Source organism: Rhinoraja longicauda, chromosome 44 (assembly GCF_053455715.1).
Source record: "Rhinoraja longicauda isolate Sanriku21f chromosome 44, sRhiLon1.1, whole genome shotgun sequence".
NCBI classification, from domain to species: domain Eukaryota; kingdom Metazoa; phylum Chordata; class Chondrichthyes; order Rajiformes; family Arhynchobatidae; genus Rhinoraja; species Rhinoraja longicauda.
Genome location: NC_135996.1, coordinates 4,817,221 through 4,837,032, shown reverse-complemented (window position 1 = coordinate 4,837,032; position 19,812 = coordinate 4,817,221). Strand labels below are relative to the sequence as shown.

At 45.8% G+C, this 19,812-nt stretch overlaps 1 protein-coding gene across 1 annotated transcript in view; it reads right to left on the bottom strand.

Annotated features, from left to right (window-relative positions):
- Nucleotides 1-364: 364 nt before the first annotated feature.
- LOC144612339 (cingulin-like) overlaps nucleotides 365-19,812 on the bottom strand; it is a 50,174-nt gene continuing 30,726 nt past the window's right edge. The window contains exons 2-3 of the mRNA XM_078431915.1: nucleotides 1,145-2,553; nucleotides 365-490 (exon numbers count right to left, since the gene is read on the bottom strand). Of these exons, the coding sequence (XP_078288041.1) occupies nucleotides 365-490; nucleotides 1,145-2,515 (1,497 nt within the window). The 5' untranslated portion in view covers nucleotides 2,516-2,553. The remainder of the gene's footprint in view (nucleotides 491-1,144; nucleotides 2,554-19,812) is intronic.

The window sequence follows — 19,812 nt, the reverse complement described above, 5'->3', positions numbered from 1 at the left end:
ATTCCCACTCACACAACCTGTCCAAGTCACCCTGCAACCTCATAGCATCTTCCTCACAGTTCACACTGCCACCTAGCTCTAAATCATCTGCAAATTTGCTAATGGTACTTTTAATCCCTTCATCCAAGTCATTGATGTATATTGTAAATCCTGGATTACACAAAAGGATACAAAATGCAAGACAAACATAAACTTGGCGGGTCAGGCAGCATCTCTGGAGAGGTTTCAGGTCAGGACTCTTCTTTAGAAAAGAATAAGTCTTGAGGAGGGTCCCGACTTGAAACGTTCTCCGAGATAGACACAAAGCTCTGGAGTAACTCAGCGGGTCAGGCAGCATCTCTGGAGAAAAGGAATAGGTGACGTTTCAGGCAGATCCCTTCCTCAGAATGAAAGCAGAGGAGGGGAACTGGACGTAGGTAAAGGCCGGAACAAATCGGGGCCGGTGACAGATGACCAAGGAGGGGTGAAAGCCATAATGGCCCATTGTTGGCTGGGGAACAGGTGATAACGAAGGGATACAGGGATGCGAACAGTGGAATCGGTGGGACAACTAGGACAGAGGAGAGAGAGGGAATGCAGGGGTTTTAGAAGGATGAGAGGGGATCTTATCGAAACGTATAAGATTATTAAGGGGTTGGACATGTTAGAGGCAGGAAACATGTTCCCAATGTTGGGGGAGTCCAGAACAAGGGGCCACAGTTTAAGAATAAGGGGTAGGCCATTTAGAACGGAGATGAGGAAAAACGTTTTCAGTCAGAGAGTTGTGAATCTGTGGAATTCTCTGCCTCAGAAGGCAGTGGAGGCCGATTCTCTGGATGCTTTCAAGAGAGAGTTAGATAGAGCTCTTAATGATAGCGGAGTCAGGGGGTATGGGGAGAGGGCAGGAACGGGGTACTGATTGTGGATGATCAGCCATGATCACATTGAATGGCGGTGCTAGCTCGAAGAGCCGAAAGGCCTACTCCAGCACCTATTGTCTATCACATTGAATCGTGATGCTGGCTCGAAGGGCCAAATGGCCTCCTCTTGCACCTATTGTCTATTGAGTTACTCCAGCTTTTTGTGTCCATCTTCTGTTTCAATCAGCATCTGCAGTTCTTTCCTACACATGCAAGTAACTTAGTGCCGATAAAATTCCCCCTACCTCCTTATTCTGTTCAGCAAAGACGGCAGCTGTATGATTCATCTCAACGATGGGCTCAATCTCCATTTGGTTCTGGTTCCACTTCCTAGGGAGGCTGGACGTACTGAAGGCCGGAAGGAGCCCTTGTTCTTTGTTCAGAAATCCAGTGGTGTATGCTTTATCCAAACTGTAAGACTGAGATGTGAAATGGATCGGAGAGAGGGACTCCTTCGTAACCGCCACAGGCTTGGTTTCCAAGACCCTGGCAGGTTGGAAGTCTTTACCGACATCCATTATGTCACTGGACCGGTACGGCTTTTGGCTGCCGCTGGTCTCGTATCCACGGTTAGTCTCGACTTCTCTCCTCGCGTCCAGCCCAGCGCCGGAGGGCTGCGGTCTTCTGCCATCGAGGCTCCGTGACCGTCTGCGTTCTTCGGGCGAAATCCGATTGTGCCTGCCTGTCCTTCCCCTCTGCTGCCCCCCTTTGCCGTCGAATTTACTGATCAGGGAATCCACAGAAGACAGAGGCTTGGTGTCTATCTCAATGGTGTCGCCTGACTTCAATGAGATATCAGTGACGGAGGAAGCTTTGGCCACGGGCTGCATCGCGTTTGTGGGATTATATCCGGCGTTAGGCCACGGCTTTTCCGGGTGCTTGTGATCCGAGCTCCCCCGACTTCTCTCATTCAGATTGTTCACCGATCTCTCACCGTTGGCCGAAACAGCGGGACTTGGGACCCTGAAGCCCGCCCTTTCTTCGGGCAAATACTGGTAGCTGGGCCCGGCTTCTCCGGAGAACTCCACGTCATCGGAAATGAGCAAAGACCCGTAGGAGTGGACCTTTCTCAACTGCTCCTCCTGGTGGGCGCTCGGCTTCCTGCGGGGCAAGGACGAGCGGCCGTCGCCGCCCGCGGGCCGAAGGGAGCCCGCGTTGATTTGCGCGCGCGCGCCGGAGTCGCAGACCTTTGCGTAACACCTGGCGCCAGTTTCCTCGTCAGAGCTGGCGCCCCGGGAATCAGCGCTGGATGGTGGCGCGTCTCCGTAAGGGTTTTCGGGCATTTCAAACTCCGTCGCCCTGGCGCCCGTTCTCCGGGTATGTGCGCCCGGGATGGCGTCGCCGTTCCCTTCGTGCACGGCGTCCTTAACGCCATCCGTCCTGCCAGAGGCTCCAGGCGCCGATAACGCCCCTTCGCTGTTATTCAATACCACAAACGGCTGGCCTGAAATGCCCTGGACTCTCACCACCACACCGTAGGTTCCCGACTTGCCCAAATTCTTCTTGGGTTTCTTGATTTTGCGGGTGTCCTGGAGGTTGTCTATGAACCGTATTTGGACCCCGTAGTCCACCGGTGCCTGATTGTCCGCTGCACTCTGCTCGACGTGGCCTTCCATTCTGCTGTTTTCAAGGGCAGGCTCTCTCCCAGCTCCTTCTGAAATAAAAACCAAAATAAACGTCAATGACCTGGAGAACTCAACCAAAACACAGTCAAGGTCAATCAAGGGACCGGGTCCCAAACATTTCTCGCTATTTTCATTACATCCACTTTTAACACGCACAGGGAACAATGAATATGCATTAGGAAAGAAGCAAAGTACACAGCCTCGTTTTGTAATATTAACAGCAGGTTATCTGTGACAAACAGTAACGTCAACTTTATCCAAAACCTTAGCATTTAATCATTAACTTGCTTCGAAATGCAAGAACAAGACACACATTACCAGCCTCTGTGCTTGGTTTAGTTTAGAGACGCAGCGCGGAAACATACAGTCTGAAGAAGGGTCTCGACCCGAAACGTCACCCATTCCTTCTCTCCCGAGATGCTGCCCGACCTGCTGAGTTACTCCAGCATTTTGTGAATAAATACCTTCGATTTGTACCAGCATCTGCAGTTATCTTCTTATATTTCTTAACATACAGGCTCTTTGGCCCACCGAGCCCGCACCGACCAGCGATCCCCGCACGCTAGCGCTATGCTACACACGCGCACACACTAGGGACAATTTTACATTTACACTAGGGACAATCTAGGGGCGGCACGGTGGCGCAGCGGTAGAGTTGCTGCCTTACAGCGAATGCAGCGCCTGAGACTCAAGTTCGATCCTGACTACGGGTGCTGTCTGTAAAGAGTTTGTCCCCGTGACCTGCGTGGGTTTTCTGCGAGATCTTCGGTTTCCTCCCACACTCCAAAGACGTACAGGTTTATAGGTTAATTGACTGGGTAAAATGTAAAAATTGTCCCTAGTGGGTGTAGGATAGTGTTAGTGTGCGGGGATCGCTGGGCGGCGCAGACCCGGTGGGCCGAAGGGCCTGTTTCCGCGCTGTATCTCTAAATCTAAATCTAAATCTTACATTTACACCAATTAACCTGCAGGCCTGTACGTCTTTGGAGTGCAGTTGGAAACCGAAGATCTGGGAGAAAACCCACGGGGAGAACGGGCAAACTCCGCGCAGACAGCAGCCGCCCAGACAGTGCTGCTGGCGTTTGGAACTGGAGGGAGATGGTGCCCGAGCACTTGAACACAGAAACTGGGAATTGGATATTCACGGCATTTGGCTGTAGGCACAGAGCCAAAGGATAGAGGCCATCTGTGGAGAGTTATCTGTCGAGACCTACAAAAAAAATTCTACAAAGTGGATCGGCAAAAATAAGAGGGCAAAGGGCAAATGTAAAGTCATTATTTGATGACCCAAGATAAAATCCTTCTCTTCCATTGTAGTTCATCCCTGTCTTCATTTCTAATTTGGCTTCTCTTTTTGCTTTAAGGCACTATCAAATGCTGGAATCTGGAGACGGGGAGAGGGTGGGGGGAAATGCGAGTCGATCAGCCTTTGATGTTTAGATTTAGAGGTACAGCGCGGAAACAGGCCCTTCGGCCCACCGAGTCCGCGCCGCCCAGCGATCCCTGCACATTAACACTATCCTACACACACTAGGGACAATTTAAAAAAAAACATTTTACCCAGTCAATTAACCTACAAACCCGCACGTCTTTGGAGCGTGGGAGGAAACCGAAGATCTCGGAGAAAACCCACGCAGGTCACGGGAAGAACGTACAAACTCCGTACAGACGGCGCCCGTAGTCAGGATCGAACCCAAGTCTCAGGCGCTGCATTCGCTGTAAGGCAGCAACTCTACCGCTGCGCCACCGTGCCGCCCATGGGTGATGTTGGGAAGGGATGGGTGGAGAGGAGAAGAAATGGTCAACATTTCAGGTCAAGATTCTACATCGGGACTGAGGGTGGTTACATAGTTTAAAAAAGAGAGAAGAGTGGAGATGAAGACAGGTTGGTCGGCAATAAGAGGATAGGCACAAAATGTTGGAGTAACTCAGCAGGACAGGCAGCATCTCTGGAGAGAAGGAATGGGTGACGTTTTGGGTCGAGACCCGAAGGAATGGGTGACGTTTCGAGTCGAGACCCTTGGGGTCTCGACCCGAAACGTCGCCCATTCCTTCGGGTCTTGACCCAAAATGTCATCCATTCCTTCAATCCAGAGATGCTGCCTGTCCCGCTGAGTTACTCCAGCACTTTGTGTCTACCTTCGGTGTAAACTAGCATTTACAGTTCCTTCCTAAGCAATAAGAAGATGCTGGTTAATTTACAAAAACTACTTATACGATTTAAGAAGCAATTTTGAACTCGTGCGCAATGTTCAAGTGCCTCCAGTAATTTCAAAACAAACCGCTTCCTACAGTTTAACCATCTTTCCAAATATAAACAATTAACTGGCCACAATCTATATCTAATGCCGATAATATTACTGCTTTAAAAATGCAGAACTGAAAACACCGAACGAAACTAGGAAGAACTTTCATTTTTCGCAGTACAGGAAATCTAAATAATTATAACAGCAAGAATTTAAAAAAACTCTGCGCAATTTACGAACAAAGTCGGTAAATTAAACTAATCGAAGTGTCACTTCCCAACTTCAATTCCCTTGTGTGACAAAGGGGAAACCTACATCGTTGTAAGATACTTGATGCAAATCTTCTGCTATGTCAACTGCAACAGGAATATAAAAAAAATTGTTCTTTGCATGCAATATTTAATAAATATAGCAATCTATCTATCTATTTCTAAAACTAAAAGTCTCATCTTGTTTGTTTGTAGATAGATTTGTTCTGGAAAGACAGCCAAACCGGTACACGATAGCACAACAATTTTAGGCCCACCCTACTCACCACAACATTCTACCGCTGCACCATAGAGAGCATCCTAACACATGGCATCCCTGTGTGGTATCTCAGCTGCACGGAGGCAAAGAGGAAAGCTCTTCAGTGGGTAGTCCATAGAGCTCAGAGGACCATCGGAACACAGCTACCAGCCTTGGAGGGCATCTACAACACACGATGCCTCAGAAAAGCCACCGGCATCCACAAAGACTCCTCACACCCCTGCAACAGTCTGTTCGAACTTCTACCATCGGGCAGACGATACAAGGCCTTCTACGCCCGCACTTCCAGACTCAGGAACAGCTTCATCCCCAGGACCATAGCTGCTATGGACCGGTCCTGCTGAGCCGGATGGTCACATCGCACAGTGAACCGGCACAGATCTACTTGCACTTTATTCTGTTTTAAAACTGTTACCATTTGTTTTGTTTCATTGGGTTGTTTAAATTAATACTGACTAGCTAATTAATTTATTGCATCGTATGGGAGACGCATTCCCAATCTCGTTGTACCCCTGTACAATGACAATAAAGATATATTGCATTGTATTGTATTGTATTGTATTCCCCCGCGGTCTCAATGAATCAAGTTTTGTTACTTTTTAAAAACAATTTACTTAATAAACTTTCATTAATAAATGCGCTCCCTCCCCACCCGTCCCAGCATGCATCGCGCCTGACCTTCCTCCCATGGTGCAGCACGGCGGCAAAGGGACAAACAAGATGGCCGCCGCCGCCGAGCTGCTGGAGAGGTTTCTGGTCCACGGGCCGCTCTGCACGCAACGCTGGCCGCACGGGACCGAGGCGAGTGGCTCCCTATCCCCTTCCCTATCCCCCCCTCACCCGCCCATGGCCCCGGGGCACACTCCCAGACCAGCAACTGGATCTTCAGTTGGAGGAGGGGCGCTGGGCAGGAGGGGTTTACACCCAACGGAAGTTGCCGCGCCCGAGGAAGAGATTAGGACCCAACGGGTCCACTCGGGCTAGTCCTCTATAAAAATCTAAAGCAGACGATCCAGTAGAGATCACTCTGAAGATAGACATAAAATGCTGGGGTAACTCAGCGGGACAGGCAGCATCTCTGGAGAGAAGGAATGGGTGACTTTTCGGGTCGAGACCCTTCTTAAAAATGAAAGTCATGGGAAAGGAAAACGAGAGATATAGACGATGATGTAGAGAGATATAGAACAATAAATGAAAGAGCCTTCTCGACCCGAAACGTCACCCATTCCTTCTCTCCAGAGATACTGCCTGTCCCGCTGAGTTACTCCAGCGTTTTAGATTTAGATTTAGAGATACAGCGCGGAAACAGGCCCTTCGGCCCACCGGGTCCGCGCTGGGTCCATTAACACTATCCTACACACACTAGGGACAATTTTTACAATTACCCAGTCAATTAACCTACATACCTGTACGTCTGGAGTGTGGGAGGAAACCGAAGATCTCGGAGAAAACCCACGCAGGTCAAGGGAAGAACGTACAAACTCCGTACAGACGGCGCCCATAGTCGGGATCGAACCTGAGTCTCCGGCGCTGCATTCGCTGTAAGGCGGCAACTCTACCGCTGCGCCACCGTGCCTGTGGTTATACTCTGTTCCATTCCCCCCCCTCCACCCATTTATCTCCCACTCCTACCTAAATCAGATCACTCATTTACCTCCCCCCCCCCTCCCCCACCTCATTGTAAGATTAACTCTTCTCTTTTGCTTTTGAAACATAAACTTAACACTTCTTGCAGCGACTTTTGTACCAAGTGGCAACTTACTTTTTGAGATTCCTGTAAAAACACTGAAAATAGTTTACAATACATCCAAAAAATGCAAAACTGTAATAGCGTTAGCTCAGGATTCAAGATGAAATCATATTTTATATGCAGGCAATGGTGGCAGCAATATTAGACAATAGACAATAGGTGCAGGAGGAGGCCATTCGGCCCTTCGAGCCAGCACCGCCATTCAATGTGATCATGGCTGATCATTCTCAATCAGTACCCCGTTCCTGCCCTCTCCCCATACCCCCTGACTCCGCTATCCTTAAGAGCTCTATCTAGCTCTCTCTTGAATGCATTCAGAGAATTGGCCTCCACTGCCTTCTGAGGCAGAGAATTCCACAGATTCACAACTCTCTGACTGAAAACGTTTTTCCTCATCTCAGTTCTAAATGGCCTACCCCTTATTCTTAAACTGTGGCCCCTTGTTCTGGACTCCCCCAACATTGAGAACATGTTTCCTGCCTCTAACTCTAGCTAGATTAGAACTCCAAAGACGTACAGATTTGCAGGTTAATTGGCTTGGTAAATGTAGAAATTGTCCCTAGTGTGTGTAGGATGGTGTTAATGTGCAGGGATCGCTGGTCGGCACGGACCCGGAGGGCCGAAAGGCCCGTTTCTGTGCTGTATCTCTAACCTAAGCTAATAGAGGACAAGTAGGATTCCTATTCCTGAATACGACACAAGAATGTCCTCTTAGAAGTCTTCGATATATAGGCATCGTATGTTAATGCACATGTGTAGGAAGGAACTGCAGAAGCCGATTTAAACCAAAGATAGACACAAATAGATGAAGTAACTCAGCGGGTCAGACAGCGTTGCTGGAGAAAAGGAATTGGTGAGGTTTTGGGTCGACTCGAAACGTCACCTTTTCCCTATTCTCCAGAGATGGTTTCTGACCCGCTGAGTTACTCCAGCATTTTGTATCTATCATAGCTACATAGAAACATAGAAAATAGGTGCAGGAGTAGGCCATTCGGCCCTTCGAGCCTGCACCGCCATTCAATATGATCATGGCTGATCATCCAGCTCAGTAACCTGTACCTGCCTTCTCTCCATACCCCCGGATCCCTTTAGCCACAAGGGCAACATCTAACTCCCTCTTAAATATAGCCAATGAACTGGCCTCAACTACCTTCTGTGGCAGAGAATTCCACAGACTCACCACTCTCTGTGTGAAGAAATGTTTTCTCATCTCGGTTCTAAAAGACTTCCCCCTTATCCTTAAGCCATCTTACGTTAATGCTCAGTTGAGATTGTTTGTGCTTCCCACTTCCCATAAGCAAATAGATAGTATACATACATTCAAGTTTGCCAAACAGAACTGCACTTAAGTTTAAATCACTGTAAATATTTTTAGAACCAGTCAACCAACATTTCGAACCTGAAACCAATCAACACTTCAACAGGGGAGGTGGGGTGAGGGGTAAGAACGGAAAGTAATAAATTACATCAAAAATCGCCCTGTACAGATGGCACAATGATTTCGAAAACTAAAACCAAACAGCCGCAAGGCAAAGAGATCGTACCCATGACTCTTTCCATTTTGACGCAAGGATTTTAAAGACATACTAGACAAGTGGGGCCCAAACCTCTCTTGCATTGGTGCAGCACCCTCTCCTCCCCTCCCCCCCCCACTCCCTCCACCTCCCCTTCCTCTCCCCCCCCACTCCAGCCCCCTCAACCTCCCTCCACCCCCTCCCTCCCGAGGAGATAGATTTAAACAGTAAAATGTGAATAACTTAAACAATATAACACCGATTTCAATGAAACTTCCTCCATTAGCACAAAAGGGACGACGGTGAGTAAGGTGGGCCTAAAACTGTCGCGCTATCGTGTACCGTTTTGGCTGTAGTTCACGAACAAACAAACAAACAAACGAGAGTTTTAGTATATAGATAGATGCTGCTAAAAGTTAAAAGGTACCTTTTTGCCCAGACGCATTACAGAAGTGCCCTCGATTTAGACTTTGGTTTACACATGACTCCTCACGATTGCAACTGGAATGTGGCGTAATCCACTATCTAACTTCTCAAATAGCCACAGATAAGAGCCTCTGGAGGGATTGTGAATCATCCTTTCCAAGTCAGTAAAACGCCACAGTTGCACATGCTCTCCAAGCCTAGAATGGGCTCACTTCCACGAGTAAATTAACATAACTTACCGAGTTAATAATTACAATTTGCAGCATAAGCAGTTTGTACATACAGAGTTTGTACGTTCTCCCCGTGACCTGCGTGGGTTTTCTCCGAGATCTTCGGTTTCCTCCCTCACTCCAAAGACGTACAGGTATGTAGGTTAATTGACTGGACAAATGTAAAAAATGTCCCTAGTGTGTGTAAGGATAGTGTTAATGTGTGGGGATCGCTGGGCGGCACGGACTCGGTGGGCCGAAGGGCCTGTTTCCGCGCTGTATCTCTAAATCTAAAAAAAAATAAAAAATCTAAACCGTTCAAAAAATACAATTTTAGATTTTCTTTTAGATTTAGAGATACAGTGCGGAAACAGGCCCTTCGGCCCACTGAGTTCGCGCCGCCCAGCGATCCCTGCACATTAACACTATCCTACACACACTAGGGACAATTTAAAAAAAAACATTTACCCAGTCAATTAACCTACATACCTACACGTTTTTGGAGTGTGGGAGGAAACCGAAGATCTCGGAGAAAACCCACGCAGGTCACGGGGAGAACGTACAAACTCCGTACAGACGGCGCCCGTAGTCAGGATCGAACCCGAGTCTCCGGCGCTGCATTCGCTGTAAGGCGGCAACTCTACCGCTGCGCCACCGTGACCGCCCTACACACTTTACTTTAGACTTTAGAGAAACAGGCCCTTCGGCACACCAAGTCCGCACCGGCCAGCAATCACCAAGTACACGACACACTAGGGACAATTTACAACTTTTTTTTTCCTGAAGCCAATTAACCTGCAAGTCTGCAAGTCTTTGGGCTGTGGGAGGAGGTCCAGAGCACCCGGAGAAAACTCACGCTGTCATAGGGAGAACGTGCAAACTCCATGCAGACAGCACCTGTAGTCAGGATTGAACCCGGGTCTCTGGTGCTGCAAGGCAGTAACTCTATTGCTGGGTCACCGTGCCGCCCACAAACAATTCTCCAGCAAAAACTTCCAACAGTTGGAGAATAAACAATTCTCCAATGTGAATTATTTATTCAATTTTGAGCGGCAAATGAAAAGTCAAATAGAAACATAGAAACATAGAAAATAGGTGCAGGAGTAGGCCATTCGGCCCTTCGAGCCTGCACCGCCATTCAATATGATCATGGCTGATCATCCAACTCAGTATCCTGTACCTGCCTTCTCTCCATACCCCCTGATCCCTTTAGCCACAAGGGCCACATCTAACTCCCTCTTAAATATAGCCAATGAACTGGCCTCAACTACCTTCTGTGGGAGAGAATTCCACAGATTCACCACTCCCTGTGTGAAAAAAAACTTTCTCATCTCGGTCCTAAAAGACTTCCCCCTTATCCTTAAACTGTGACCCCTTGTTCTGGACTTCCCCAACATCGGGAACAATCTTCCCGCATCTAGCCTGTCCAACCCCTTAAGAATTTTGTAAGTTTCTATAAGATCCCCCCTCAATCTTCTAAATTCCAGCGAGTACAAGCCGAGTCTATCCAGTCTTTCTGCCATCCCAGGAATCAATCTGGTGAACCTTCTCTGTACTCCCTCTATGGCAAGAATGTCTTTCCTCAGATTAGGAGACCAAAACTATACGCAATACTCCAGGTGTGGTCTCACCAATGCCCTGTACAACTGCAGTGGAACCTCCCTGCTCCTATACTCAAATCCCCTCGCTATGAATGCCAACATACCATTCGCTTTCTTCACTGCCTGCTGCATCTGCATGCCTACTTTCAATGACTGGTGCATCACGACACCTAGGTCTTGTTGCATCTCCCCTTTTCCTAATCGGCCACCATTCAGATAATAGTCTGCTTTCTTGTTCTTGCCACCAAAGTGGATAACCTCACATTTATCCACATTATACTGCATCTGCCATGCATTTGTTCAGGGATCCTTGGAAAGAAAACACAAAACATCTTCAACTCACTGGAACTCCTGGCACAAGACTATTCAAAATGTAGCTGCAGCACTTACAACAGCATACATCAAACCCCTGGAAGTCGAGGGCCAACTAATTGGTGTTGGGGGAGAGAAATTTAGTTGAGAGATACAGCGCGGAAACAGACCCTTCTGCCGACCAGCGATCCCCGTACATCAACACTATCCTACACACACACACTCGGGACAATTTATAATTTTACCAAGCCAATTAACCTACAAACTTGTGCGTCTTTGGAGGAAACCTGGGGAAAACCCACGCAGGTCACGGGGAGAATGTTCAAACTCCGTACAGACAGCACCCGGAGTCAGGAGCGAAACCGGGTCTCCGGCGTTGCGAGGCCACAACTCGATTGCTGCGCGATCGTAAATAAATAGGCAAAATTGTTTAGTTTAGTTTAAATCTCCCAAACGCACCAACAAAATCCAGTCAAGCACCTGCTACCCCACCTGAAGCAGTCTTCAGGTTACAAATCAACCACCTCAGAACTCAAGAGTTGCAGTGATCCTCAGCAAGAAACTGTTTAAGAAGCTATTTATTCACAAAATGCTGGAGTAACTCAGCAGGTCAGGCAGCATCTCGGGAGAGAAGGAATGGGTGACGTTTCGGAACGAGACCCTTCTTCAGACTGATGTCAGGGGGGTGGGACAAAGGAAGGATATAGGTGGAGACAGGAAGATAGAGGGAGAATTGGGAAGGAGGAGGGGACGGGAGGGACAGAGGAACTATCTAAAGTTGGAGAAGTCAATGTTCATACCACTGGGCTGCAAACTGCCCAGGCGAAATATGAGGTGCTGTTCCTCCAATTTCCGGTGGGCCTCACTATGGCACTGGAGGAGGCCCATGACAGAAAGGTCAGACTGGGAATGGGAGGGGGAGTTGAAGTGATCGGCCACCGGGAGATCAGTTTGGTCAATGCGGACCGAGCGCAGGTGTTCAGCGAAGCGATCGCCGAGCCTGCGCTTGGTTTCGCCGATGTAAATAAGTTGACATCTAGAGTAGCGGATTCAATAGATGAGGTTGGAGGAGGTGCAGGTGAACCTTTGTCTCACCTGGAAAGACCGTTTGGGTCCTTGGATGGAGTTGAGGGGGGAGGTAAAGGGACTGGTGTTGCATCTCGCGCGGTTGCAGGGGAAAGTGCCCGGGGTTGGGGTGGTTTGGGTGGGAAGGGACGAGTGGACCAGGGAGTTACGGAGGGAACGGTCTCTGCGGAACGCAGAAAGGGGAGGGGATGGGAAAATATGGCCAGTGGTGGGGTCCCGTTGTAGGTGACGGAAATGTCGGTGGATGATATGTTGGATCCGCTGGCTGGTGGGGTGGAAGGTGAGAACGAGGGGGATTCTGTCCTTGTTGCGAGTGGGGGGAGGGGGAGCAAGAGCGGAGCTGCGGGATGTAGAAGAGACCTGTTTAAGAAGCTAGATGGTTCTACATGCCAGCACTCTGCAATCCAACAGGAATTAGTTGATTTGAAAGATGTGACAGTGCTCTGAAACAGAGTGCGAGAAGGTCCTAAGGCCATAAGTGATATTAGCAGAATTAGGCCATTCGGCCCATCAAGTCTACTCCACCATACAATCATGGCTGATCTCCAACATCTGTACTAATCACGAATCCATCTATCTCTGCTTTAAAATTTTCTATTGACTTGGCCTCCACAGCCGTCTGTGGCAAAGAATTCCACAGATTCACCACCCTCTGACTAAAGAAATTCCTTCTCATCCCCTCCCTAAAGGAATGTCCTTTAATTCTGAGGCTGTGACTAGTCCTAGACTCTCCCACTAGTGGAAACATCCATCCTCTCCACATCCACTCTATCCAATCCTTTCACTATTCGGGGAAGATGCCATGCACAGCCCTAGGTAGCAATGTGATAAATATTTTTCTCTCACTTCTTAGGGAAGTTCAAATAATTATATGCTTGCAATGCTCACCCAGAGGTCAATAGTCAATTTATTTGTCACATACACATAAATGTGCAGTGAAATGAAAGATTACCCACAGTCCAACAATAAGACCAATAAAAATAAGCAATAACACACACAATCACAAACCAACACAAAACAAAAAAAAGAGACATCCATCACAGTAAATCACCCTATTAAGAGAAAGAAAATATTGAGTCAGTTGAAGAAATTACAATGTGCCATTGCACTAATCCAAGAAACTCACTTGAGTGAAAATGAACATAAAAAACTGAAAAGGGAATGGGTAAACCAAGTATTCCATGCTTCATATGGCAAGAAAAGGGGGGTGGCCATACTAATTAATAAATCCCTACCATTTTCTGTAGAGAAAGTGATTAAAGGTGATATGGGAAGATATATCATGGTGGTTGGCACAATAGGAGATATGAGTATTTCAATATTAAACATCTATGCCCCAAATGAAGAAAATGAAACATTCTTTAAAAACATAGCCAATATACTTACCAGTAACGGACGAGGGATGATAATTTTGGGAGGGGATTTTAATACCATACAGAATGGTAACTTAGACAGGTTGCCATCTGAGAGGGGACCAAAAACAAAAAAATCTAGAGTCCTAAATAATGTTATAAAAGAATTAGGTCTGGTTGATCCATGGAGACATAATAATCCTAAAGGAAGAGATTTTACCTTTTATTCTAACCCACATGGGAGTTATTCGAGAATAGACTTTTTTTGTGTGTCAAAACAACAGATACATACAGTCAGGGACTGCAGTATAGAATCCATAACTATAAGTGACCACGCCCCTGTCATACTATCCATTGAGCTGGGCAGGGAATCTTTCTTTAAGTACTGGAGACTTAATGTGTCAATCCTATCAGATGAAAAGGTTGTCAAAGAACTAAAACTAAACTTAAAGGAATATTTTCAAATAAATGACAATGGCGAGGTCTCACCATCGACATTATGGGAGGGAGGAAAAGCAGTCATGAGAGGGAAAATAATAGAGATAACTTCCAGATTGAAAAAAACCCGAATGGAAAGGCAAGGAAAGCTAGAAAGTAAAATCAGAGAGTTGGAGTTAGAACATAAAAGAACAAGAAACAAATCTATTCTCGTCGAATTAAAAAAAATGAGACAAGAGTTAGACGAACTTTTAACATATAAAGCAGAAGGAGCTCTTCGTTTTATAAATCAAAGATATTATGAGATGGGTAACAGAGCAAGCCGGTTACTGGCATTCCAACTGCGAAAAGCTCAAACAAATAGAATAGTTACAAAAATAAGACATCCCACTTCCAATTTTATTATGGCTAAGCCAAAAGAGATAGCAAAGGCCTTTGCAGAATATTATGAAAACTTATACAGTGACTCAGAATCTAATCTCACTGAGACCAAAACACAAGAATTTTTCAAAAAACTACATTTACCAGCATTAAAGGTAGAAGAAGCATCTGAAATGATAAAACCAATTTCGTCACAAGAAATAGCCGATACTATAAAAACCCTTAAAAGTAACAAATCCCCAGGTACAGATGGCTTCTCAGGGGAGTATTATAAATGTTTTGCAGAAGACATAACACCAGAATTATGTAAAGTTTTTAATTATGCGCTATCAACAGGAAACCGCCCAGATACTTGGTCAGAAGCCATAATTTCCGTATTACATAAGGAGGGCAAAGATCCGACTTCATGTGAGGGATATAGACCGGTCAGCTTGCTCTGTAATGATTTAAAAATATTAACAAGCATACTAGCAAAGAGAATGCAACAACATATAACTAAATTAATCAAGCCAGATCAAACGGGGTTTATCCCGGGGAGACAGGGGGCTAACAATATCAGGAGAACACTAAATCTTATATCATGTGCTAAAAATAATCCCAGACCTACCATGCTGCTTAGCCTAGATGCACAAAAAGCGTTTGACCGTGTGAAATGGAACTTTTTATATCAAACATTGAAGGTTTTTGGGTTTCACTCAACGTTTATAGACTGGGTAAGAATTGTTTATAAAAATCCCAAATCACGGATCAGAATTAATGGCTGCTGCTCAGACTTCTTCTACCTCAAAAGAGGAGTCAGGCAAGGAGATTGCCTGAGCCCGCTACTGTTTGCTGCAAGTATTGAACCGTTAGCAGAGTCAATAAGACAAAATAAAAACATTAAAGGAATAAAAGATGAAGGGGGCATAGAACACAAGACGTCATTATTTGCAGACGATTTATTAACATACATAGTGGAGCCCTCCACGTCTATACCAGCTCTACTAGATAACCTAAAAGAATATGGTGAAATATCAGGATATTTGACAAATGAAGCCAAATCAATAGCAATGATGCTCTCAGGAGATTGTCCAGTGGAACTTAAAGAAAAAGTCCATTTTAAATGGACCAAAAAAGGGTTTAGATACCTTGGTATAATTATCACTTCGAATACAGCACAGCTATTTGAAGCTAATTATGGGAAACTGATATCTGAGATAAAGGATGATTTGGCTGGATGGGAGATTTTACCGTTGACTCTGGTGGGAAGAGTAGAAACAGTCAGAATGAATATATTGCCAAGACTGTTGTTTTTGTTCCAATCGTTGCCTATTATGATCTCGGGAGCTTTTCTAAAAAAACTGGATAAAATTATATCGAAATTCTTATGGCAAAGTAAAAAAGCAAGAATTAAATACAAGACGCTTCTTAGCGAAAAGGAAAATGGAGGGTTGAACTTGCCTAATTTAAGAAATTATTATTGGGCAACGCAACTCAGAGCCTTAATCATGTGGACCACTAAAGAGAAAGATTCAATGTGGGTGGAGATGGAGCAAAACGCTTGTAAAAATTTGCCTTTAGAATCACTCCCATTTTTAAACGAGAAGGCCCTGAAGAGGCTCAGGATGGGCAACGAGTGGATTAGGGTAACAATGAAAATCTGGTCAGCAGTAAGAAAGAAGCTGAAGCTGTCAAATTCGGTAAGCAGGGCTACTAGAATAGCAAAAAACCCAGACTTTGTACCATCTACCATGGACTCAGGATTTGACAGATGGGCTGACAAAGGGCTAATATACATAGATCAAATGTTTCAGGGACAAACAATGAAAATATTCACACAACTTCAAAAAGAATTCAATTTACCTGCTCATGACTTTTACAAATTCTTACAGCTAAGAGATTACCTACAGAAACATCAGGAATGGGAGAACATCTGCAAGACTCCATCTAAATTAGAGGAAGTGTTGTGGGGGTTCTCGGAAGACAAGTCAAAAAAAGGGATTATATCAAAAATTTATGAAGCACTACAACATGAATCCAAAGAGAACAACTTACATATCAAAGAAAAATGGGAACTGGAAGCGAATATCATAATATCAGAAGAAGGGTGGGAGGAATCATTTAAAGAGGGACATAAACTAACTAAGAGCCCAACATGGAGGGAATTTGACTGGAAAGTTAAAATGCGTTACTTTTATACTCCATTCATTACATCGAAATATAGTAATACAACTGATTTATGTTGGAGGGAGTGTGGAGAAGTTGGGGACTCCACTCATATATTCTGGGATTGCCCAAAAATACAGGATTTCTGGAAGAATATTCAAAAGGAAATTAAACAGATTATGGGCATTAACTTCCCTCTGGAACCAGCACTTTACATTTTGGGTATAATTCCTGACAGTATGACAGATAAGAGTTCGAAACATTTACTGACAATCCTGCTGCTGATAGCAAAGAAGACGATAACAACTTCGTGGTTGAAACCACAGCCTCCAAGCATAATGCAATGGAGAGATAGGGTAAAAAATGTGTATATAATGGAAAAAATCACAGCAAGGTTACAGTTGACAACAGACATGTTTGATAAAAGATGGTCATTATTAATACAGGCAATGCCGGGACTCGAGTCTCTTCCGTTTTTGGGAACTTAAAGTAAGGGTATTTACATTCAATATGCATCTCCTATGTTTGTTTAGTTTGTGTTTGTATGTATGTAAAAAAAAAAATAATAAAAATAAAGTAAAAAAAAAAAAAAAAAGCAATAACACACACAATCACAAACCAACACCAAACAAAAAGGGACATCCATCACAGTGAGTCTCCTCCAGTCACCTCTTCACTGTGACGGAAGGCCAGAATGTATTTTCTCTTCCCCTGCCGTCAGTAACCAGCCAAGCATGACGAACACAGCAAAATGAGTAAGCCTGCGCAAGCCACAAAACTCCAGCGTGAAATAAAGACAAAATAAGATGAGTACAAAAATAAATAACAATCTATCATATCATATCATATATATACAGCCGGAAACAGGCCTTTTCGGCCCACCAAGTCCGTGCCGCCCAGCGATCCCCGCACATTAACACTATCCTACACCCACTAGGGACAATTTTTACATTTACCCAGCCAATTAACCTACATACCTGTACGTCTTTGGAGTGTGGGAGGAAACCGAAGATCTCGGAGAAAACCCACGCAGGTCACGGGGAGAACGTACAAACTCCTTACAGTGCAGCACCCGTAGTCAGGATCGAACCTGAGTCTCCGGCGCTGCATTCGCTGTAAAGCAGCAACTCTACCGCTGCGCTACCGTGCCGTACATTAAGATGCACTCACCATCTTAATTTATTGGAAACTCAGCTCAGTGGAGTTTCCTCTTACTGCACTTAGTTTCAGTACTGTATCTAAGAATGTACACAGTAAACACTGCTGTTTATTGCTAGTCCCAATGGATAATATAATTAGTGCAAAGGCATTTGTAATATTCAGTATTCTATTCAATTGTATCTGCATCTGAAATGCGATTTCCAAAATGTTCAAACTTCACAGTTTTACTATCATAATTATACAACAGGTTGTGTGTATGAAATTATACACAATTGTGTGTGTCATAATTATACAATAGATTGTGTGTATGAAATGGACTGCTTCTCACAGGTCTGTGACAACTTTGGTCTCTCCATTAGCACCAAAAGGTCTGAAGTTGTGTACCAGCCCACGTCTGGAAAGTCCGACCAGGAACCACACATCACGGTGAAGGGGCAGAATCTACAGGCAGTCGACAGCTTTACCTATCTGGGTAGTACACTCTCACGAGTGGTGAACAGTGACGCTGAGGTCAACAACAGGATTGCCAAGGCCAGTGCTGCCTTTGGGCGACTCCGTGGGAATGTTGGGGAGTGGAGAGGACTCAGCCTTACCACCAAGCTGAAGGTCTACCGTGCAGTGGTACTCACCACTCTTCTCTATGCCAATGAGACCTGGACTGTCTACAGCAGACATGCCAAACAGCTCAACCACTTTCACTTGAGTTGCCTACACAGACTCCTTCACATCAGGTGGCAGGACAAAATTCCCGACACAGAGGTCTTGGAACGGGCCGGAATCCCCAGCGTCCACACCCTCCTACCCGGAAAGCCCAAGCCAGATGGGCAGGCCATGTCGTCAGAATGCCCGAGAGTCGACTGCCAAAACAGCTTCTGTATGGAGAACTGTATCAGGGCAAGCCCTCAGTAGGAGGACAGAAGAAACGGTTTAAGGACTGCCTCAAAGTGTCCCTCAAAGACTTGGACATCAACCTCAGCACTTGGGAGTCTCTTGCTCTGGACCGTCCAACCTGGCGTAGCAAGCTCACCACAGGAGCCCGTGCAGCAGAGAACAGACGCACTGCAGAGGCCCAGGGGAAACGCACCACGTGCAAGGCCCGGGCTACCTCCACTCCCACTGCAGCACCCATCCACTTGTGTCCTACGTGTGGGCGTGCCTTCCGGGCCCGGATTGGCCTCACCAGTCACTCCCGAACCCACAGTCACCAATCCTCCAACTGAAAGTGAAGTCATGGTCATCTTCCAACCCGAAGGACGAACAACAACATACAACAGGTATTACCCCAAGATTGTGAGCAGCAGATTAACTTGAGAAATGAAACAAAAACAACTTTAGACTAGAGAAACCTTTCCATTTCAGTTCGAAGGTATTTATTCACAAAATGCTGGAGTAACTCAGCAGGTCAGGCAGCATCTTAGGAGAGAAGGAATGGGTGATGTTTCAAGTCGAGACCCTTCTTCAGGGGTCTCGACCCGAAACATCATCCATTCCTTCTCTCCTGAGATGCTGCCTGACTTGCTGAGTTACTCCAGCATTTTGTGAATAAATACCTTCGATTTGTACCAGCATCTGCAGTTATTTTCTTACACTACCTGTTGCTCCACTGCGATTTCTCCTCAAGGTATCTCTACTTTGAAGAAGTTCTCCTCCTCTCTTCGACGAGGATCAGTCTGAAGAAGGGTCTTGACCCGAAACATCACCCATTCCTTCTCTCCTGAGATGCTGCCTAACCTGCTGAGTTACTCCAGCATTTTGTGAATAAATACATTCAATTTCAGTTAGTCATGGCATTGGAATGCAAAAGTAAACTGAATTATCAACTAACAGGCCCTTCGGCCCACTGAGTCCGTGCCGACCAGCGATCACCCCAACACTACCACTATCCTACACACAAGGGACAATTTACAACTTACCAAAGCCAATTAATCTACAAATCTGTACGTCTTTGGAGCGTGGGAGGAAATCAGAGCACCCGGAGAAAACCCACATGACCACAGGGATAACTTATAAACACTGCACAGACAGCACCCCAGGTTAGAATCGAACCCAGGTCTCTGGCACTGTAAGGCACCAACTCTATTGCTACGCCACCATGCCTTAGTTAAAGCAAAACAAAAAAACTGCGCCACCACTTTATAC